This window comes from Solenopsis invicta, chromosome 10 (assembly GCF_016802725.1).
Source record: "Solenopsis invicta isolate M01_SB chromosome 10, UNIL_Sinv_3.0, whole genome shotgun sequence".
Classification (NCBI taxonomy): Eukaryota; Metazoa; Arthropoda; class Insecta; order Hymenoptera; family Formicidae; genus Solenopsis; species Solenopsis invicta.
In genome coordinates, this window is record NC_052673.1 from 336,377 (window position 1) to 360,471 (window position 24,095).

Here is a 24,095-nt window from a genome sequence, read left to right on the forward strand (position 1 = left end):
ATGAACGTATCATGGATTTCGCGTAAAAGCAAATTTTCACTGCGCGTTGCGCAATGCTTACAAATTGAAACGTTGGTTAATCGAGCAAAATAGTAGTAGCTCGAGCCGCAGCAGTCTTCCTTCCGACGAAAACGACAGCGAAGAAGAAGAAATAACATACAAAACAGCGTCGGCTATAGCCGAAGACGAGAAAATAATCCCACTGCCGTCGTATGAATTCACTCGAAATGTTACATGCGCTGCGCCAATTGAACGCAGAATACACGGGAGTCTATCCAGCCAACAAGCTACCGAAGGTGTGGACGACGTCGACCGCCATCGTTGCCAACACAGACGATCACAGTCAACCTGGCCAACATTGGGTCGCCTTTTACATCGACAAACTTGGAAATGGAACATATTTCGATAGCTACGGATTACCTCCCTCGGATTCTAGATTTCTCCTGCGATTGCGACGAAACTCTATCACGCATCAATGGAACACCACACAGTTACAAGGAGCGCTTATCCAAACTTGCGGGCAATACTGCTGTGTTTTTTTATATTTCACGTGTACCGGCTATAATCTTAATCAATTTCTCAATTTATTTTCTGTCGAACACACATACAACGACCGACTAATCGCAGAATTATTTCACAAATTTTTTCTTTATAATAAAAGAAAATGCGTAATGAAATGCGTGAAATCATCTGTATGCTACCCTATTCAATCATGTAACTTAAAAATGTAAGAATATACTCGTAGATGTATGAAAAAAAGTTGAATGTTTCAATAAATACTCTTTTGTAACTTTTAAAACTGAATTATTTTTTCACACGACCTGCCTAATGCCAAGACTCTATCTCCTGTACGTAGTAACCATTCCTTTGAAAGCATATGTATATCGTAAAAGGCGTTTCCGTCCTTTCTATCGTAATTTCCAGATAAGGCCTTTCGACTTCTCAGGCCTCTTTTACCCGTTTCCCACTTTGCTGCTAAATTTTTCCCAAAATACCTGTTTTTTAACCAATCCGCTCCTGGGGCAGCCGTGGGGGAAACCAATAAGCACACTCTAATTCCTCCCGGAGCCATCCCCTTTACTTCCCAATAAAAACGCTCCTGATATCGTCAGGTCTTCCTCGTCCCCGGTCCTGATATCGTCAGGTCCTCCCCGCCCCGCTACAAATTTCGTCTGGCCCACCCTCCACTTGGCCCTTTTACTGCTAGCGCATCCCCCAACCCCCACCACTTCACTGATAAGACTGATCCAGTTTTCCCCCCTTCGCTCCTGTGACGTCATTTGTTTTGACGCCCCATGGCTAACCATATACTACTAACAATTTTGAGAAACTGTGTATATTTTTTTCAGCATTTCCGGAAAGTGTTCTAATTTGTAAAAAAGTTTTGAGGAAAATTTTCACGAAGGACATAAGCTGTACAAAAAATTAATCGATCGTATTTGTGTGTTGCAGATTGTACTGAGTGCTTCAATGCGCAAAAATACTTGGTTTCGTTGCATTATTGGAAAGTTTAAAGTACTTATGTCGCACAGTAGTATGGAAAACATGAATACAAAATTTAGTACTACAATCAGATATAGATTAGTATTTTTCACATTTATTTTTATATAAATTTAACAATACATTTAATGCGTATAAGGAGATAAGTATATCATCATTGGGAAAATATTTCAATGTTCAAAAGTATGTAATACAGCCTCGAGCAGAGAAGTGGGAAAAAAGCGGTTTAAAAGATGAAGGAGAAGTGCAAGGGTTGTAGAAGAAAGGGCTACACGGTTAAGGAATACCGGTCAAAGGAGGTGATATACTTCTCATGCAAGACGAAGGGGCATTTTCAATCCGACTAACCGAATAAGAGAAAGGAGCAGTCGTCGAAGGCAGCAAAGGCGTTATTGTGAAACAAAATTTATTTAATCTTTGCAAAATGTATTATATTATTATTCAATATCATCAAAAATTAAGCTTTATTAACAATTTGTAACAAAAGCCAAATAAACGAGTAAACGAATGGTTAATTTAATATAGTATAAATAATTTCACATAAATATAACTCCGTCATAAATATAACATTAATTTACGTCTTATGTATTTTCGGCTTTTTGCAAAGTCCCTTACCATGTTGAAAAAAATGTATACTGTTTGCAGCGCAAACTCGGATTGGCCTTTGCTCTTCTGCTTTCTGCTTTTCTGTCAAGGTTTGAATATTCAACATATTCAGCAGCAAACATGGCATTAAGAATAATCTCGCGACAACGAATGTGTCCAGTCAGAAGTGGAAGACTTGCGACATGGTGCTCGACGTCGATTCCAGCAGTACTAAGAGCGATCGCAGGCCGAGAGTAGACATCGTCTCCACGTATTTGAATCCCAAGTATCCAATCGATTTACTGAACAGTAGCATGGAAAGCGACAACGCGGGATTCAAAGATTCCATTCTCAGTATGTACTTACAAAAATACATTTAGTAAGCATTAGTCAACGAACAAATAAAATCAACATAATTACATTTTAAATATTATTACAAATAAAAAATACTTTAATCAAATCTCTTTAATTTTACTCAAATCAAAAATTAAGTCTAAAAATATCAAATAGGTTTCATTCATTATTTTAAAGTCTCATTATTTTAATAGTTACTTTTTTTAAACAGTCATGTATTGGTGATTGTACAGCGACTGGTGCAGTGGCCCTACTCATTTTAGCTACTCAATCGTCTATAAATTATACATTTTTCAAATATAATAAAATAACTTATTTATTTATAAATCTAAATTTGAGCTATTTTCATATTTGTATGCGTTAATATATTTTAATTTCAAGATTTTGTCAACGTTAAAGTGTTGAACGTTCGCAGAATGATCAATATAATTAGATAATGTTAATTAATCTTGTAGGAATGGACGCCACGTCCGACGTGATATCCCAATATGTGAAGGTGGTGGAGAGCGACGGCTCCGATTCGTGTCCAGTATGCTTGGGTGCTCCTGAACCATTGACGGTTGAATTAACGCGTTGCAGGCACAGACTGCTCTTGGCATGCTTGAATGCAATGGTCAGCCGCCGATGTACATACAGTGCCCAGTTTGTCGTATGATCTGCGGCGAGAAGAGGAGCAATCAACCGCCGGGCATGATGAACTGGACGCGGATATCGCGGTCATTACCGGGCTTCCCGAACACCAATACCATACAAATCACTTATGAGTAAATATTTGAAAGAGAAAAACTTGCACTTATCACGAAAATTATTTAAATAAATCAGAAAGACTATAAAATTCTTTTACGTTTTTTAATTGTAATTTTTATACGTCTCTAATTATAAGTTCTTTAAGTCTTCCTATATAAATCTCACTATTTCTAAAAAAAAGTTCACATATAAACGGTTTTTTAAAATAATTTTTATTTGGAAAGAATTTTCATATTTAGAGTAAACTAATTTAATTTTAAATAAAACTAGTTTGAAATCAATTGAATAATAAGTTGAAAAATATAAATATATCCGCAGAAAACAATTGAAAATCGGTATTCATTTTAATTTTATTTTTTTCAGCATTTCATCCGGAATTCAGGGTAACGAACATCCGAATCCGGGTCAGGCGTTTTACGCTGTGGGCTTTCCCCGGGTGTGCTACCTGCCGGACAACAATCTCGGTCGCCGTGTATTGAGACTACTGCAGATTGCGTTCGAGCGTAGGCTGATCTTCACGATTGGTCGATCGGTCACCACCGGTCGCGAGGACGTCGTCACGTGGAAGGAGATCCACCACAAGACCGAGCTCGGACCGTCTACGTCCGGCCACGGTTATCCCGACCATAGTTACCTCGAAAGAACACTCGCGGAACTGGCGGCGCCCATTCAAGATGTGACTGATGGACAATCGTCGCCGATATGGCAACAATTGCATTAATTGTACTTACTAACATACAAATAAAGTGCTCATTTGCAAAAATGAGTTAATCCAATATAATTTTGAGAGAAAAGAGACTTAGCTGCTTTTGAAATATTTGTAAAGCTTTAGGTATCATTTTCGCCATCGAGCGCAATAATTACAATGAAAACAAACTGTAAACGCGTAAACTGTAATGTAAATAAAATAAATATTATTTGTTAAATATTATTTGTTATGTATTGATACTTTAAACTTTATATTCGCAATCTTGATATCCTAAGATTTTTATAAAATTTTAAAAAGAGCTATTTCAGATTTTTCTTTAAAAAATTAAAAATCTGTTTTAATTAAAATTTTATATGTACATATGTATATGCCGTCTTAGATACACATACGTTATATAATAAAGTTTTACAACAGTCTATAAAAAATACATACGTTTAATGGCATGGGTGTATTGATATTATTTGTATTAGTATTATTTGTGTGTTTAAATCTATTTATAAAAGTATGTTTGTATTATGCAGGTTTCGTTCAGGAGTTTTTTGTTCCAAAAATAATCGATGTTTAAACCTATCTGGAAATTAGAACTTTCGAGATATAATTTATTAAACATATACAGGGTGAAGAAAAAGTATGAAAATCCTGAAAAATCTCGAAAAATATAAGTTTTACAAAAGTTCTCCAGATAAAAGTTGTAAGACATAAAATGATTTGTTGATGATACCGATTTGACCCCGGGGGGGGGGGGGGGATATCGCCAAGATCAGGTCAAGATCAAATAAACTTTTTTTAATGGAATACCTTATTTTTTATTCGAGAATCTAATAGCTGATGTAAAGAGCTTTTCGAAACACTATAACAAAGTTTATTTTTTTGTAAAACTTTACCAATTATGAGGTTTGAAAGTTAGTACCGACGACGCTAAAGAAATTTAAGACTACATTCTTATAAATTTTATTAGGTATTGCTCTAATTTTATCTGTTATTCATTGACACAAATCATCAAGATTTTAAAGGCATACAGTAGAGTGGAACTGAACGTCGGCGATACTAACATTCAAGTCTCGGGTAATTGTGCACTATAGGGGATCCAGCTTCAATCATGTTGACCTTGACATATGTTATAGAGGCAAGGGTACTGAACAACTTTTCCTTATAAACTAATTGGCGCTCTCGTCTAGTTTTCGAGATATACTTACCTTGCTTAAAATGTCAGATAGAAAACGAAAGAAAAATTTCTTTTCCTTTTTAATCGTGTTTCTGATTCCTGATTTTCATAAGTGGCTTAATGTTTCAACGGTAGAAATTCAATGTAATAGCAATGCTCTATGCAATGCTATCTTAAATTAAAGAATCAAAAAGCGCTTATAGTAAAAAATATTCTTTTACATTTTTATCGTGTTTCTGATTGTTCATTTTCGTAGATGAATTAATATATTAACGATAAAAATATAATGTAACGTCACTAAAATATCTCACATACGAAACAAATAAAAAACTGTAAGATTATTACGAATAATTATATATCATATTTTATGAGAATTTTACGAATGAGATTGCGTATCTTATAATAAATGTTTAAACAAAATTTTATGCAATGCTATCCAAAATTTCTTTTGTTTTTAATATAGTCACTAATTGAATGAAAAATTGTATATTATTCTATCAAGTTCTATCTGCTCGTCCAATATACCTATCGTTTTCTATACAAACTTTCTTATTTTTTTCAATATAATCTTGTTCTGAATAAAAAAGAGTAAGCGATCCTATCATATGTTTATCGTATTCTATCTGTCCGTCCAAAATGTACCCCTATCGTTTTCTATCTATAAATATTTATTTTTTCAATGTAAACCTTTTCTGAATAAGAAAGAGTAAATAATCTTATCATATTCCATCGTATTCTATCTGTCCATCCAAAATGTGCACCTATCGTTTTCGTTTCTGTTTTTAAAGACGTATAAATATTATTTTGTGTCTCAAAAGTCTTAAGTTACAAACAAATTCGTCTTTTAATTTAATAAATTTTTAATTTAAGAACATTGTATGACTTTATTGTAAAAATAATATTAGTTTTATATTAAATACATATATATTTCACATTAATTCTTAATTTAAGATAAAAATTTAGAAAAAAATACATTTTATACATTTTATATTATATATTGTATATAATGTAAAAGAGAGTAGACTAAATCATGTTCCAAATAGGACATTTTAATTCACATTAATACAGTTAAGCAGATTTTCGTGCTATTTATAATGTAAAGTCCTTATAAGACACCGAACATGTGACAGCATTTTGACAGTTCTCTGTTGTAACATTCATTAGAATAAACACAGAAATTAAGCCAAAGTAAAAAATTTTTCAAAGAAAAAAGATTGTAAATTTATTATTTAAAAAATGTAAAAATTTTGAAAGGTAATTGATTTAAGATAATTAAAGAGTGTAGAATTCAAAAATATCAAATGTTTTGTGATTACTTTTGCTGTTTATTGTAAAATTTGTTCCAAAGCTCAAAAAGATTCGTGTACAAATTGGACTTTAGACAGGAATTGCAACCTGATCGTAGCATTGGTGATCAACCGATCAAATCTGATCTGGTCCTTGAAATGTTAGATTAATAAGATATTATGAGTTACCAAACTGGGAATAATTGAATTTTATTTACTTCAATTCTAATAACAATATCATAATATGACCGGGACGTCTAACTATACATATATATTGTTACAAAATTGTTTTCCTTTTTAATAAAACTTTTATTTTATACTGTCAAATTTCTAGTTTTTATTCAATACTAAAACAAAATACATTATAATCTTTTGAAACTCTGTTTAAAAGTGTTGATAAAAATGGGAGTGTCCGATTTGGGCCAGAAGGTAGTCCTATTTGGAACCAGTATTTCTAAATCGGACCGGTAAAACAAACCGTTTTTACATTTTCCGTTATAGTTCAACACAGATGAGAGATGCGTCAAAATGGTTTGAAGCGAAAGTAAAGGAAATTAAATTATCTTTCCAATGGTACCTTCAGTTTTACGATCCAGCTTTATTTGTGCCTTATAAAGAGCAAAAACTGCATTTAGGTTGGATTTATCCCATTCTCCCATAATATGTACATTTAACAATTATTTAATATTAATTCACATTAATTAATTATTTGACCTAATGTTTTAAAGTAATATTTATTATTAACATTAATTCATCATTATTTTAGTATTTATTTCATAACAATTATTTTTTAAATAACAATATAAAAAATGTTTATTGAATATTTATTTTACATTAATTGAAATAATTATTTAAAATTAAAAAATAAAAATTTTATATATTTAATTTAATTAATGTATCATATTGACTTTCTTTTAGATGTATTCTTATTTAAACGAATAACAAAAAAGTTATTCCAGAGGCTATTTCGCATTTGTAAAAATCACTAAAATACTATAATTTTATATACGTTTATATAAATAGTATGCTTCAATTATCCGTGATATACATGTATTAACACAAAGTATTCATAGATAATCATTAGGAATCTGTTCGCAGAAGTCAAGTAACGTTTGGTGCAGCTATGACTTGAACGAGTGACCGCTTGGAAAATTTCAAAAAAATTGTAGAAAAAAACTTTTCCAAAGCTACACCAGACAGTTAAAAAAAAGAGAATTTTTATTATTATTTTATTTGATGTCAAGAAAAAATTGTTCATGATATTAACCCTTTATACCAGCGTTATGCGGTCACTCGCGTCCGAGCAAAATTTCCCACGTTGCGTACATACGAGGTGTGTTCAAAAAATACCGGGAATTTTCGTTTTTTGAAAAAAATATTTATTTATTCGTCTACATTAATGTTGTCGCCTTCAAAATAGTCACCATTAGATATTATGCACTTATGCCAGCGCTTCTTCCAATCCCCGAAACACTTCTCAAACTCGATCTTTGGGATAGCCTTTAGCTCTTTCAGCAATACGCTTTTAATGTCATCTATGCTTGTAAAACAACGGCTCTTTAAGGTTCTCTTTATTTTTGGAAATAGGAAAAAGTCACACGGAGCCATGTCTGGCGAATATGGAGGCTGGGGCATCATTACAGTATTGTTTTTGGCCAAAAATTCACGAACAAGCAATGAAGTGTGAGCAGGTGCATTATCGTGGTGCAAAAGCCATGAATTGTTTTTCCATAAATTCGGGCGTTTTTTTCGGATCGCTTCACGTAAACGGCGTTGAACTTGTAGGTAGTACTCCTTATTGATCGTTTGACCTCGTGGCAAGAATTCATGATGCACTATGCCATTAAAATCGAAGAACACAGTGAGCATAACTTTCACGTTCGACCGCACTTGTCGAGCCTTTTTCGGTCTTGCCGAGCCAGAATGTCTCCACTGAGACGATTGAGCCTTAGTTTCGACGTCATATCCGTAAACCCATGTTAACATTTCACACACTTTGTTACACTTTATGTTATTTTTTACGCAAAATTTGATACAAATTCTTTGATCCATTTTTTTTCAGAAACGAAAATCGCCGAGCTCATAAAAACACGTGTAACCTTAGCGGCTGCCACAGACAAAGTAAACAATGAATACAGCTCAACATTTCAGCATACTTCAGGGGCATGTATACCAACATAAACAAAAAAAAAATTTGACTGTCGGACTCTCCAAACTCGCAAAATTAAAAAATTCCCGTTACTTTTTGAACACACCTCGTACACTAGTACAGGTCAGTGTAAAAAATTCACAGTACACGACTGACTCCTTGGCACACAAAGGTGCTAAAATTGGAAATAAGTAATTTTTATATTTCTTATAATATTTTATTTTATCAATATATTTGCACGATATATGTAGTTTTTAATTTTTTATTAATAAAAGTATTTGGTTATTATAGAAATGTTGCAGCTAGTTTAAAAAAAAATATGAAGACGTAATTTTTACTTTTTGATAATAAATTTGTGTTAAAATTTATTAAAGTCACATAACTGGAGCTTAAAAATTCCATAACGTCCGTTAATTTTATCTATTCATAGAAATAAACATTGCTTATGTTGCAAAATTAACATTAAAATATGAATCCAAATCAATGGAACATTTATATATATATATATATATATATATTGTGACGTGGCAGTTTTAGCTGCCTCGCCACTTCGTCCTCCGCCTAAGCGTAGCGCGAGGAGGCGCGAACGACCGGGCCGGGCACTCAACGAGAGAGCGAAATCTTCAGCGGGATTGCGTTGCGTGTTATTTTATTTAATCATTCGCGGCTTCTTTTATGTAACCGCGGGCACCTCGACAAACGCCGCCGAAGGACCAGCAGCGGCGAGGGAGACGGACAGCGACCGGGAAAGAAGAGAGCGATCGTCCAGGGCCGGCGCACCGGAAAACGCCGACGGAGAGGAGGAGATAAGACGTGGCGACAGCTAAGCGCAAGGGAGGCTCGCGAATGGCACAGCTGATGGACAGGCTGGGGCGGACGAACGGCCAGGACGAGGGCCGTCGAATGCCGGCTGTCCATTAAGGAATGTAGCGGCGAAGAGTCGTCGCTGGGAAAATTCTGCTGCGGTCGTCCGCAGGGACGACGAGAACAACGAGGATGTCGGATGCCGACGGGGACCGCACGACACCTGCGGAGACCCAACACTGCGCTGCCGTGACGTCACGGTTAGATAAGGGCGGCCGCTGATAGGCCGCGCCGCTAGGCGCAAGGATATCGCGCACCCTGTAGGAGGGGTAGCGCTCATCGATCGCGCATTGAACGCGATCCTCTCGGCTTTTGCGTGCGACCCGTTCGACTGCGTGCGTGTGCGGAAAAGAGCGAGCGAGTGCGAGCTATCGGTCGGCTATCGGCGTGTCCGCTATCAGAAGGAGTGCCCGGCTTTGGCGAGCGTCGTCGGAGCGAGTTGAGGACACCCGAGGACCCGGAGGAGGACCGTGCGGAAGTCGAGGTAACCCTCTAACCTTCGTGTAAAGCCACGAGCTGTCGGTGTCGACCGGCTCGCGTTCTGAGGTGGAGCCATTAGGTTTGTGTGCGAGTGCGTCCGCCGCGAGGCGATTGAACGCACCTTGCTTCTTGGTGTTTGGCTGGCTCTCCACCTCAAGCGCGAGACCTCGTCGAGGCATCCAGCTGTCGGCTGCCGCGTGTGTTTTAGCTGTCCCGCCGTGGAGGTTCGCGGACGACCGGCTTCCCGGGAAGCCGCAAAGCCCTCGCGCACGTGTGCGAGTCGTGTCTCGGTCGTGATCGCACGGCCGCTCGGGCTATCGGTGCGTTGTTACGGCGTGCGTGTTGTATTAATTTTGTAGCGTGGTTCCGGCGATTGCGCTGTCGCCGGCGCGGATTTTAATGTTCACTTTTGTCGTGGAATCGCGTGGCTCGCCTTAGCGGAGGCTCTGCGTTCGCGTTCTCGCCGCGCCGGTCAGAGCGCGCGTGATTGGTTGTCGCGCCTCGCGCAGGACCAGTCGTCGTGATCGGCGCGTGTCGCGTAATTATGGTCTGAGTCGAGATAGTTCCCGCGTCCGGCTTCCTAATTTCTGTTGTCAACTCCTTATCTCGTTGCTTTTCTTTACTACGCTAACCGTTTTTTTTTTATTTGATTGTATGCCATCGCTATTTTTCACTGCATACATGTGTTCTTTCTCTGTTGTATCGGCCTGACTCGGCTGATTTCTCGCCTACCCGTCTCCTCCAGTAAGAGAGCCGCTTCGTCCCTGTCTCCGCTTCCCCGCCCCTCTACCGGTTAGAGGAGCTAGCTGGCCGCGTGCGAGTGACGATTTCGCGTTTTGGGTGACGAGTTATCGCGTGATACGAATTGGCGTTTAGCGTGGAATGAACCCGGCGACGCGACCGGTGTAATCGCGTCTGGCGCCCAATTTCGCGATTTGGTTGGAATATAGCTATCGGAATTCTCGTCGCTCTCTTGCGCGCTTCGTGTAGCGTCTCCGCTACCTTGTTTGATCGCGTATTTCGCCGCTGCTCTCCGGCGTCGGAAAAGTACGTGACAATATATATTATATATCCTTGAACTTTAAGTTCTTTTTGAATCAATTTTCTATTATGATTTTAAAAAAGTTATATATTTTTCAAAAATTACCCAACATTTGCCGTAAATTTGTTCACATATTCGACAAAATCAAACCTGTCATTACTGTAACATTTTTATATTGTAATGATATTATAGCGACAACACATTTGTAATAAAGTGGACATTCATATGTTACTATGACATTGTAATATTATTGTGACATAATTATTTGTTATAAAACAACATCTATATAAAATCACAGTGACGTTTTTTGCTATAAGAATTTATAACACGTAAATCAACATAATGAAAAAACATACCGAAGAAATCTTTTTATTATATGGATAAAAAATTCTGTTAATTTTTCCCTGCATCTTACTGGCTTAGTCAGTATTTTGTTTGTTTTATCTCTCAAATACCAATAAGTCATTAAACATCCACTTGAAAAAAAATAACTATCGACTGATGGGAGTCCAATAAATGGGTCAAATATATAAGCACCATAAATCTCCATAAATCTGTACGCCCATACTTTATTGTCTAGAAAAAATAACTTTTGTTATAGACGAAAACAATACCCGGTAAAAATTTTTATATACACATATACAGGATGTCAGAAAATATTTACTTGTGCTCTCGTGGATTGATAGAGCAAGTAAAACTAAGAAGAAATGTCTTTCACCATTTTTCAAAATTCGCAATAGTTACAGAGATAGAAATTAATATAATCGGCAAATGAGCACATGCTTTCCTTAACCACCGCACGCGGGGACCGCCTGTCTGTCGTCAAACCATTGGCAGATGCGGCAGACAGCAAAATGAGGTAGGTAAGACAACAATTGCTGCTTCTTCCTTCTTATCGTGCCCCCTGCCGCGGCTGCCTATAATATATAAGGAATAGTGGGCTAAACCGGACCGTATTCCAAATAGAACCTTTTTAATTTAAATAAATATGGTTATGCAGATATGCGTGCCATTTATAATGTAAAGTCTTCATAACACACCGAATATATGACAGTACTTCAACTGTTCTTTGTCATAACATTCATAGTATGATGCAAATATGTATTTTCAGCCATTGTGTAAAAATTAAAAAAAAATTTTTGTATACATATAAATCGTTATTTAAAAGGTAATAAAATTTTGAAAGGTAATTGACTTAAGATAACTAAAAAAATAGAATTCGAAAATATCAAGCATTTTGTGATCACTTTTAGAGTTTATTATAAAATTTGTCTCTAAGTTCGAAAAAACTCATGTTCAAATCGAACTTTTACATCATAATTGCAATCTGATCGTAGCACTAGTATTCCGTCGATCAAATTTGGTCCTAAAAATGTTGAATTAATAAAATATTATGAGTATACACTCGGAATAATTGAATTTTAATTACAACTCTAATTATATAATAATTATATCATAACATAATCAGGAAACATCTAATTATATAAACGGTCACTAATTTTTTTTCTTAATTTGTATTTTTGACTATCAAATTGCTTGATTTTACTTAATACTAAAAAAAATATATTAAAATCTATTAAAATTCTATCTAACAGTGGGTAAAAATAGAAGTGCTTGATTAGGATCAGAAGATGGTCTAATTTAGAACCTGTGGTTCCAAACAGGACTGTAGAAAGCCCCCTCGATGGTGACCCACCTTGACGTGATGAGGGGGCTGCCCTCTTCCTCGAGTCGCCTTCGGGCGAGGAGAGATGGAGGGTCTAAGAGGTCACCGGGAAGGCATCTGCCTTCCTCCAGAAGGCAGTTGCAGTGCCCAAAACGTCTTGGCGCGGCGGGCACGAGAGAAGGAGGGGCTGGTGATCCCTGTGTCTGGGGACGGTGTCGTTTTCACGGCTCGCGTCCTGGCACGGGAAGAGCTGGGTCCTCAAGGGTAGGACAGGCCGGTTTACTAGTGAGTACTTTTTTGGCCAAAAACAATACTATCATCATGCCTCAGCCACTGTATTCACCAGACTTGGCCCCTTGCGACTTTTTCCTCTTCCCAAAATTGAAAAGGCCTATGAAAGGACGAAGATTTGCGACGATTGAGGAGATTAAGTCTACTGCATCGCTGGAGGAGCTCAAGGCAATACCCAAAAGTGCACTTTCACCTTTGAGTATCGCGATTCTTGACACAAGTGATTGTCTTTTTCCCACGGCGAGTCGAGGACGTTTGGCACTACAATGTTCTTCGAGCTGCGCGAGGTACTCGTCGCATCGTTGCAACCACTCGAAACATTCAGCTAAATTTGTAATCTGCGAGCATTGCTCGAGCAGTTCGCGTTCCACTCGCTCACTATTTTCCATTTTTTTCAGTTTTTAGTACGTATCACACGCTTTCTCGGAGCACTTGCATGTATTTTGATTGCGTTTAATGTGAACTTCAATATGATCAACCATTTTTTTAGAGAGTAACTATTACGACTGATTCGGTGTCCACATCGAGACTGACCGTATAATACATTCACCAAGCTTATAACCGAAACATAAGTTTTGTTTAATCGATCGAAATATTAACGCTTCCCTCTTGCATCATCTAAATATTGTTTCAACGTGCAGCAGCCGGATTATCGGCGCTTATCTTTACTAAGAAAGATACCTTGCACGATTAAACATGCCACTGGGTGGCAACCGCACACGAAAAAGAGCTCATGTAAACAAATCTAAATATTATTTACACGTGTCATTAGAAGCCGGATTATCGGCGCTTCTCTTTACTAAGAAAGATACCTTGCACGATTAGACATGCCACTGGGCGACAACCGCGCATGAAAGAGAGCTCACGTAAACAAATATAAATAATAATTCAACGCGTTATTAGCACAGCTGAAAGAGCTGTTCAGCGCTTTTCTCTCTCTCTCTCTCTTGCATCCACCTTGACCAAAAAATTATTAGAGGATAGCGTTGGGTGGCGGCGGCGGTGGCGGCGGTGGCGGCGGCGGCGGCGGCGGGTCCCGCGGAAATAGCCGCGAACACCCCACAAAATATTCGCCATCGTATCACTTATCCCCCTCGTGATGACAGACATTTCCGATTTCAAAGTACAGTCATACACACCTCCTCGCGGTGTGATTTATTATGTTTATGTAAACAGAGTGACAGGTACATGGTCCATGTTTACATTAAATGGTCAGTAGTTGCCTCCACGCGACACATTTCAAAGGTGTCGGTCAAGAACATGGTCCTCGAATCGTTATCTCTGTTTATATAAACATTGATTACGCAGAACCATTTCCGATTTCAAAGTACTGTCATACCCACCTCCTCGCGGTGTGATTTATTATGTTTATGTAAACAGAGTGACAAGTACATGGTCCATGTTTACATTAAATGGCCAGTTGCCTCCACGCGACACATTTCAAAGGTGTCAAATTTATTTAAACATCGGCCAAGAACATGGTCCTCGAATCGTTATCACTGTTTATATAAACATTTATTACGCAGAACTACCGGTTAGGTTTACACGTGTGACCCCGTTTTAAGCCCCCCCTCCCCCTCCTCCGCCCGGTTTGGTCAACCCGCGGGACCTTATCGCCGGTTAGGTCCCCCCGCGCGACCCGAAATATTCCCCCCCTTCCCCGCACCCTCCTGAGATCAGCGAGTTCGAACCGGCCTATACATTCTACTAATATTCATATCTTAATATTTTACTTAATATTTTTACAACATTTACTTCGTGTTGTAAAATCATGAAATAACATTTAGGTAATATAGCCAAAAGTTGAAATTTAAAATTTTTGTATATTTATCGACTTAAATTTTTTTATATTTTATTTAAATGCAGAATCTATTTCTGAAACCAATAAATATACAAAAATTTCTAAGTTCTCTATGTTTGTTTATATAAGAGATACATAATTTGCATTACATCCTTTATATATTTAGTATTATCAATTCAAATTTTTATGTATAAGAAGTATGAAGTATAAAAATACATCTCATCTTGCATTTTTTTTTTTTTTAATACAACCTCATGTTTACAATGCTAGATATTATTTTAAGTCTTGGATTAAAAAAGAATAAATCTATTTTTAGCATCGTGAACGCTAAGTGACTTACATTATGGTTTATATAAAACATGAATGTGTTTTTTCTCGCATTATAGAGATTCTTTGGTACAGTGGGATATACTGTAGGATGTAATAATCATCCTGGGACACCTATTTTTTCTCCAAATTTATAAAATATTGAGTATTTACAGTGTAATCAAATCACCTTGATCTGAAAATTATACAGTTCTAGGTACAAAATGTGAAACTGCAGTCACAATATCCAAAATTAAAAATTTATTTAATGATGCTCAAAAGGAAGCACCTACAAAAAAATTGAAAGAGAAGCTAGATAATGCTGTTAAAAACAATGATTTCTGTTTTCAATTTATGGATCATGATTATAATCGACTTGAAATCCGAAATTGTGTACTTTATTATGTAACAGGATATTTGTCCAAACATTTTCTAAAATTTATAAATTGCAATACATGCAAAGATGCATTTATAAATCTTGTACAACAGGATTGTTTCATTAGAGCTTTATTAAATAATATAAAAAAAGGACATCCAAATGTAAATTTATTTTACTTTTTAAAACATTTAGAAAATTTGTTTACAAAATAATGTCATCGTGCAGATGTTTTCAATTTAATTGTAGAAGAAATATATACACCCAATTTGATATTTCTTTGTAAAGAACACAGCGATCAAGTATTAACTTATATAATTGAATTCTATACATATATTATTTTGCATGCAAGCTTATGCGCAAATTAATAACAAAAAAAGAAAAATTAATAAAAAAATAAAGAAGATGCTAAGTTTTATAAATTATAAAATTATAAAAATTAACTCAAAAATGTTTTTTTATAATATAATATTCAAACTTAATATTACATTGTATAAGTAAACATTGTAAAACCCAATACTGTAAAATTTACTTGTAATAAACTTTTTAACCATAAATATATTTGATTTTACCCTTTATATATCATGATATTATTCTAATATATAAAGTATTAGTCTAAAAGAGTATTATTTTAATAAAAAATGAAGTATATGCATTATGAAAGACTTATTTACAACAAAATTACAATAAACATTAGTAAAATATACAAAGCAATAAATATAAGATACTTATAATTAATAACTAAAATGTAACTCAAATTAAAATCAGTGTTTACTAGATGTATATATTTTATAATTTATAAATTGCGTATTCAAAAAGTATTTGTAAAACTTTCAACAATTTTAACTTTAATTTTGTGTTGCATACATATATCCCAGTCAGCAAAATGTTAGCACTGTGTCGGCAGGCTATCGGCAGATTCGATCACGACGTGTTGACAGATTGAACTCAACTGATCTCAAATTCAGCTTACGTTCTGTTAACAGAATCTGTTGATATTTTATGTCAGCGGAATGATAGCACCAGACGAGCACGCCATGCTGCCAGCACGTGACGCCAGATAGGCGGCAGAGTTCAAACATGACATGCGCAACACAATTTGACGGCAGACTGCTAGCACAAATCGAGCACGCCGTGCTGACAAGTTCTGACGTCACGCTGGCAGCAAAAATCAAGCATTTTTATTTAAAATTTTCAAAAATTTTTATTATAAAAAAGTTTTTTTTAGTTTTCTTGCAGATACACTACCCAAAAAAAAAATAGGGAACACTTTTCAGACACCAAAAATTAGGCTATTTTCAAATGACTGCAACTCGGTGAAAAATCATCGTAGATAAAAAATAAAAAAAGCATTTTGAAGCTTGAAGATCCAACTTTAAGGCTCAATCAGCAGATTTTCAAAATTCTTTTAACTTCCTTGTCTTATGCAGTAAAAAAGCACACCCTGTTTTGTTCCTTAAAATTTTGTATTTTTGACACTTTGCAGCTCGACCAACAAATTTTTTTCGAATAATTCAAGTAAAGCTTCATAAACTACAACATTTTGCCTACAAAATGTTTTTTTTTTAATTTCTTTACGACTTTTTTTGACCGAGTTACGCAACTTTGAAGCTAAACCTGTATTTTTTACAAATGATATCCGTACTCCGTGAAAAATCATCGTAGACAAAAAATTAAAAAACTATTTTAAAGCTCGAAGTTTCAGCTTTAACGTGTTATCAATAATTTTCCAATATTTTTTCAATTTCTTAGTACTATGCCCCAAAAAAGATACACTGTTTTTTCCTTGAAATTACATATTTTTAATAGCCTGTAGCTCAATAAAAAATTTTTTCTCGACAAATCCAATGCAAGTGCCATAAAGAATGACATTTTGTCTATAAAATGCTTTTTCTTTAATTTTTTTTACGATTTTTTTTGACCGAGTTACAAGACTTCGAAGAAACACATTTTTTACAGTACATTTTTTTGAAAAATGACGTCTACCGCCGACATTAGCATTACCCAATGTGCACCACGTGGAGGTTGCCGGTCGGATTTTTGCACATCGTGTGTGTGTGTGTGTGTGTGTGTGTGTGTGTGTGTGTGTGTGTGTGTGTGTGTGTGTGTGTGTGTGTGTGTGCGCGCGCGCGCGTGAGCGTGCGTGCGTGCGTGCGCGCGTGCGTGTGCGTGTGTGTATCACAGCAGAGGTAAGGACCCCACAGTTCGTGACTTCTGCGACATTTAATGACTCCAAACCCTTTCTGCTGTGTGTGTATGCGCGCGCGCGCATGAGTGTTTAATAGTGTGTATTTCCTTGCAACGCTTGCAAGCGTTCTCGCATATTTATACATCTTGCAATACGATCTTGCGGAATGTTGTGCCAAATTTTCGTTAAAATTTCTCCCAATTCTTCTCAATTTTGCGGCTGTTCTTTGCGACGCCTTAATCGTCGTTCTTGGCGTCGACGAAATAAACGCTATGATCGACGTTGCGTTATGCCAGTACGATCTTACAACGGCGGTTCCGTGATGGGGGGGAAGGGTGTATATCACTTACAAAACAAACTGATCTAGTGATCCTGCCACCTCCGGCAATGACGGGTGTTCGTTATATTAACGATATTCTACGACCACACGTTTTGCAATTAAATTGAACCTGTCGGAACTTTATTTTCATGCAGGACAACGCTCGACCTCATACTGCGAATATAACGCGACGTTTTTTTGAACGACACGCAACTAGACTGTTAAATCATCTCGCCAATAGCCCGGACTTAAATCCAATCAAGCACATTAGGGATGAAATGGAACGACGATTAAGGCGTCGCGAAGAACAGCCGCAAAATTTAGAAGAATTGGGAGAAATTTTAACGAAAATTTGGCACAACATTCCGCAAGATCGTATTGCAAGATGTATAAATATGCGAGAATCCTTGCAAGCAGTAATTGATCAGAGAGGAGGAAATACACACTATTGAACACTCATGCGCGCGCGCGCATACACACACACACACAGCAGAGAGGGTTTGGAGTCATTAAATACCGCAGAAGTGACGAACTGTGGAGTCCTTATCTCTGCTGTGATACACACACACACACACACACACACACACACACACACACACACGCTCGCATGCGCGCACGCACGCACGCACGCACGCACGCACGCACGCACACACACACACACACACACACACACACACACACACACACACACACACACACACACACACACACGATGTGCAAAAATCCGACCGGCAACCTCCACGTGGTGCACATTAGGTAATGCTAATGTTGGCGATAGACGTCATTTTTCAAAAAAATGTACTGTAAAAAATGTGTTTCTTCGAAGTCTTGTAACTCGGTCAAAAAAAAATCGTAGAAAAAATTTTAAAAAAAGCATTTTATAGACAAAATGTCATTCTTTATGGCACTTGCATTAGATTTGTCGAAAAAAAATTTTTTATTGAGCTACAGGCTATTAAAAATACGTAATTTCAAGGAAAAAACAGTGTATCTTTTTTGGGGCACAGTACTAAGAAATTGACAAAATTTTTGAAAACCATTAATAGCATGTTAAAGCTGAAACTTCGAGCTTTAAAATGGTTTTTTGATTTTTTGTCTACGATGTTTTTTCACGGAGTACGGATATCATTTGTAAAAAATGCAGGTTTAGCTTCAAAGTTGCGTAACTCGGTCAAAAAAAAATCGTAGAGAAATTTTTAAAAAAGCATTTTGTAGGTAAAATGTTGTAGTTTATGAAATTTTACTTGAATTATTGGAAAAAAATTTGTTGGTCGATCTGCAAAGTGTCAAAGATACAAAATTTTAATGAACAAAACAAGATGTGCTTTTTTACTACGTAAGACAAGGAAGTTAAAAGAATTTGGAAAATCTGCTAGTAGAACGTTAAAGCTCGATCTTCACGCTTCAAAATGCTTTTTTTATTTTTTACCTACGATGATTTTTCACCGAGTTACAGTCATTTGAAAATAGCCTAATTTTTGGTGTCTGGAAAGTGTTCCCTATTTTTTTTTGAGTAGTGTATAAAAAATTCTTTCAAAAATTTAAATCTTTTTTTTAACTGCCTCCTAATGCTAAGGTTCAGAATAAAATCAAAGTAATCGAATCAAAATCTTGACTTTTTTATTCACAGATTTAATCGGACTTATGACCTGCATACAACGCGAAACAGGCAATACAAATGCGCGTTACGTTTTTATCCAGGACAAGAATGCTCCCAAGTTTGACTTATCCGAGAAGTTTTACGCAAAACAGTTAAACAAAGGATTGACTGCCAATGTGCTGAAAGGAGGACAATGGGGCAGTTATCGACACGTACCTTTGGATGTATCCTGTTTACAGGTGCATCATGTATATGCCAATACGTTGAAAATAGGTGACCCCAGCAGCTTGAAATGGATTAAAAGCCCATTAAGTTTCTACCGCAATTTTCTTAATAAGAAACTTTGTTACGTATACTATGCTCCAATAAACGTCAGATAAGTTTCAACTTAGTATTCTTTAGAAATAATTCATTAAAATTTAGATAACGTTTAGCTAAAAAAAGTTACAATTATACGAATGTTAGAGATATTACGTTGGCGACTGGCAAACTACGACCAGACGTCTTGCCACGGAATGTAGCTACGAAAGAGTGCGTATTGGGATTTGAATTCTCCGGGAGAGACGTTGACGGTCGTCGCGTGATGGGCATAGTTAAAGCTAAAGGATTAGCGACCACAGTAGTAGCGGATTGTGATTTTCTTTGGGATGTACCTGACAGTTGGACTTTGGAAGAAGCGGCAACAGTACCTTTTGCTTACGCTACTAGTTACTATGCTTTATTTATACGGGGTCGGTTAAAAGCAGGCGAAAGCGTATTAATCCATGCTGGTAACTGCGGTATCGGTGAAGCAGCGATTGCCATTGCGTTGCATGCTGGTTGTATAGTCTTCACTACTGTCGATACACCGGAGAATAGAGAATATCTCAAGAAAGTTTTCCCGCAATTGAACGACAGGTACATCGGCAATTTTGAAGATACGAGTTTCGAACAGCTGATTCATATTGAGACACAAGGACGTGGAGTCGACGTTGTAATGAATTTATTGGCAAAGGAGAAATTACAAGCTGGCATTCGGTGCCTTGCGTGTTATGGCCGTTTCCTTGAAGTCGACAAGTATGATTTGTCGAATAACACCCGTAAAGGAATGTCAATGTTTTCGAACAATATGTCTTTCCATGGTATATTGTTGGATACGTTATTTGGAGTAGACGTGGGAGAAAAGGACAAAGTGATAAAGAAGAAACTAGTAAAACTTGTTTCAGAAGGTATCAAGAATGGCGCGGTACGTCCGCTCCAATCCATTGTCTTTTTAGAACAACAACTCGAGCAGGGTTTCAGATTCATGGCGACGGGCAATCATTTCGGCAAAGTGCTACTGAAAATCCGTGATGAGGAACCTAAGAAGCTCATACTACCAATGCCAAAGACAGTAGCAGCGATTCCGCGTACTTACATGAATCCGGAGAAATCATACGTCTTGGTCGGCGGTCTCGGCGGATTCGGTCTAGAACTGGCCGACTGGATGATCAGCCGTAGTGCTAAATTCATCGTTCTCGTATCACGGTCAGGCATACGCACCGGTTATCAGGCATATTGTGTGCGCCGCTGGCGCGAAAATGGCGTAAAAATCATTATTTCACAGAAGATGTTATGACATCATCAGGTGCCCAACGCTTGATCCAAGAAAGCAATCGGTTGGCTCCGGTAGGTGATGTATTTAATCTGGCAGTCGTAATACGTGATGCTCTATTCGAAAACCTGAAAGAAGCCGATTTCAAAGCGGTTATTTCACCAAAAATCAACATTACAAGAAATTTAGACGCGATATCAAGAAAGTTCTGCCCGTCGCTAGATTATTTTGTGGTGTTTTCATCTTTATCAGGAAGTCGCGGTAACATTGGTCAAACCAACTATGGTTTCTCAAACTCAGCCATGGAGAGAATAATAGAAAACAGACAGGCTAATGGTTTACCTGGTCTTGCTATTCAATGGGGTGCCATCGGAAACGTTGGCTTTGTTTTTGGTAATATAATTATATATAAAAATTTTTTTAAATGAGGGAAGATACCTGTTTCGAGAAAACAGGAATCTTCTCTGCTTTAACCCTTATCTGATACACTGGGTGTCGTACAACCAAACTGCTTTACAAAAATGCTTGGCATTCATAAATCGTTCATTCCTGCTCTTCTAAATATTTTGATTATGTTCAATTTTTCGATTTTTGCATCTATTTAGACTTTTTCTTGATCTTCTGGCTTCTTGATTAAAGAAAAAAATTGTTCAAATTCTATGCATTAGATATTGAAATATATTATATGCAATTGAAGATGTGACGTACACCCATGTGTGGCAAAATATCGAATCCAATATAGTGTCAGCTGAGGATTAATGAAATTCTTAAATAAATCGTTTCCAAATCTTTCTTGTTTGGCTTTTCTTTGTTTTGTAAAATTTCAAGCTTTATTTTATGTACTTTCTAAATATAATTTATAAAATAATAATTACACGATACTTAATGCATATAATGTTTGAAATTTATTGATTTTATATATACACAATTTCTCTTATACATTTTTAATTCTTCAGAAATGATGGGAGGTAACGACGCCAAGGTGTTCGGTACTATACCACAACGTATATCGAGTTGTCTCGCAACGATGGATATATTTCTTCAACAACCGCATCCAGTACTGGCTTCTTCAGTGTTAGCTGAAAAATATAAACCCGACGATGGCAACAAGATCGATCTTGTCGCAACTATTGTCAATGTTTTAGGCATCAAAGATGTTGTTTCGATTAATCCCAATATTACCTTAACCGACTTAGGTATGGATTCGCTAATGGGCACAGAGATAAAACAGACTCTTGAGGAGAATTATGACATCGTATTATCAGCGCAAGAGATCCGTGCCTTAACCGTTACAAAACTGCGAGAATTATCTTCAACAGATTGCGCATAAGCTTTGCTTATAACAAAAATAATGAAAACTAAATATTATACTGTAAAGCTATACATTATATTGTAAAACTATACATTTTGACTAGTTTATTCTTACAAATTAAAAAATATAAAAAAATAATATAATCCAAATTGCGGGCGTGGTAGTGATATGTTCAAATATTTGTAACTTTTGAACAAATCATAAAATTTAAAAAATCTGTTTTGGGAAACAGGGTTTAATATTTATATTTTAATAAGAAAAAAATGCCAGCAAATGTTTTTTAATTTAATTGTTTTAGCTTGGGATATGAAGTCTTACAATTTTGAACTTATAAGTATAAGCGTTCGTAACAAAAAAAAAAACTGACATTTGACTCCAAAGATTTATCTTTATTATTCATAATCTACAATTTCGTATTGTCCTCACTATTATCTTCTCCTAAATATGTATGATTTCGAGATCGAAGGTTATCACTTTTTGACAGAATGATATGCCATTTTTTCAAGATAAAACTAACAATTAGTTTTATAATAATTTTCTAGATAAATTTAGAAAAATTTATATGTTTCTCGAAATTGTGTGCCGCATTTTTGCAGAACTTATGCCTATTTCTACTAACACAGATTAACTTTAATCTCACAATTAGTTTAACTTACTCTTTATCTTTCTTTAATTCTAAGAATTGAAAAAAGGTAAAGAATTAGTTAAACTAAGATTAAAATTAAATTACGTTTAACTTAGGGGAGTTTAGGGAGTTGTGAGCCATGGGGAATTGTGAGCCAGCAATCAAAGTCGGCCATAAATAAAATTTTAATATGTTTTAACTACGGTAAAATTTTTTTCTCTATGCGATCTTACTTTTTGACTAGCACTCGTCGCGTCGACACACAATTTAATTGTCTCTCCAGATTTTGATTTTTAATTTTTTACACAAATTTTTTTTGACCATATTTATTCGTAATATTACTTATTTTTACGAGTTGATTGCAAAAATAAATTTATAACAAAATTATTACTGGTGTACTACCGTTTCGATACACAAAAGGAATTTTGCATGAATATTCGATGTGTTAATTACTATGCGACTATTTTGATAACGCAGCATTTGGGGAATTGTGAGCCACCACTTTTGGATATTGTGAGCCACTACATTTTTGCCATTTTTTCAACTTAAATTAGCATCTTTCATGCTTATTTTGCAAAATTCATGCATAATTTGGATGTTACATGTAATTTCATAGTGAATTTAGTAGTTTTTGTAATTTTTTCATGTTTTAATTGTAGTCATCATGCCGCATCATAAGTATACAAGTGAATCTAGTAAGCCAGCGATCAATATTAATGCCATAGTCGCTGCCATCAAAGAAGTGACGATTGAGAAGAAAGCGGTGCAGTCCGTTGGTCGAGCATATAACATTGATAGGTGCAAATTGACTCTCTGCATTTCGAAACTAAATGAGGCAAATGTAGATCCTTCAATCGCTTCAAATGCAAAATTGGACAATTTTGTTTTATCGTTAAGTTGCCACACTGGCGAGAAGAAATTGAACAAAAACAATTCCATACATTGTAATGAATGCGATCGAGCTACTTGAAATATGTGTCAATTTAAAAACCGACTATTATACCTGTGTTCACTGCAAATCGGAATAATCAGATTATACGGACTTTATTTTTTTATCAGAATTACCTTGATTTTCTTTTTTTTCAATTTAAATAAAGAATTATCACCAAAATATGTTATTATCTTCCATTTTAAATTGTAGCTCGTAACTCCCCAAA

At 36.1% G+C, this 24,095-nt stretch overlaps 1 protein-coding gene and 2 pseudogenes across 1 annotated transcript; all 3 read left to right on the top strand.

Annotated features, from left to right (window-relative positions):
- The first annotated feature begins 227 nt into the window (after positions 1-227).
- On the top strand, positions 228-4,117 carry LOC113006175 (annotated as a pseudogene).
- Positions 4,118-19,457: 15,340 nt separating this feature from the next.
- Positions 19,458-19,808, top strand: LOC120356808 (fatty acid synthase-like). Its single transcript, XM_039454415.1, has one exon. It carries the CDS (start codon positions 19,473-19,475, stop codon positions 19,806-19,808), a length of 336 nt encoding a protein of 111 aa, XP_039310349.1. The 5' UTR covers positions 19,458-19,472.
- Positions 19,809-19,856: 48 nt separating this feature from the next.
- LOC113003186 lies at positions 19,857-23,224 on the top strand (annotated as a pseudogene).
- Positions 23,225-24,095: the final 871 nt, after the last annotated feature.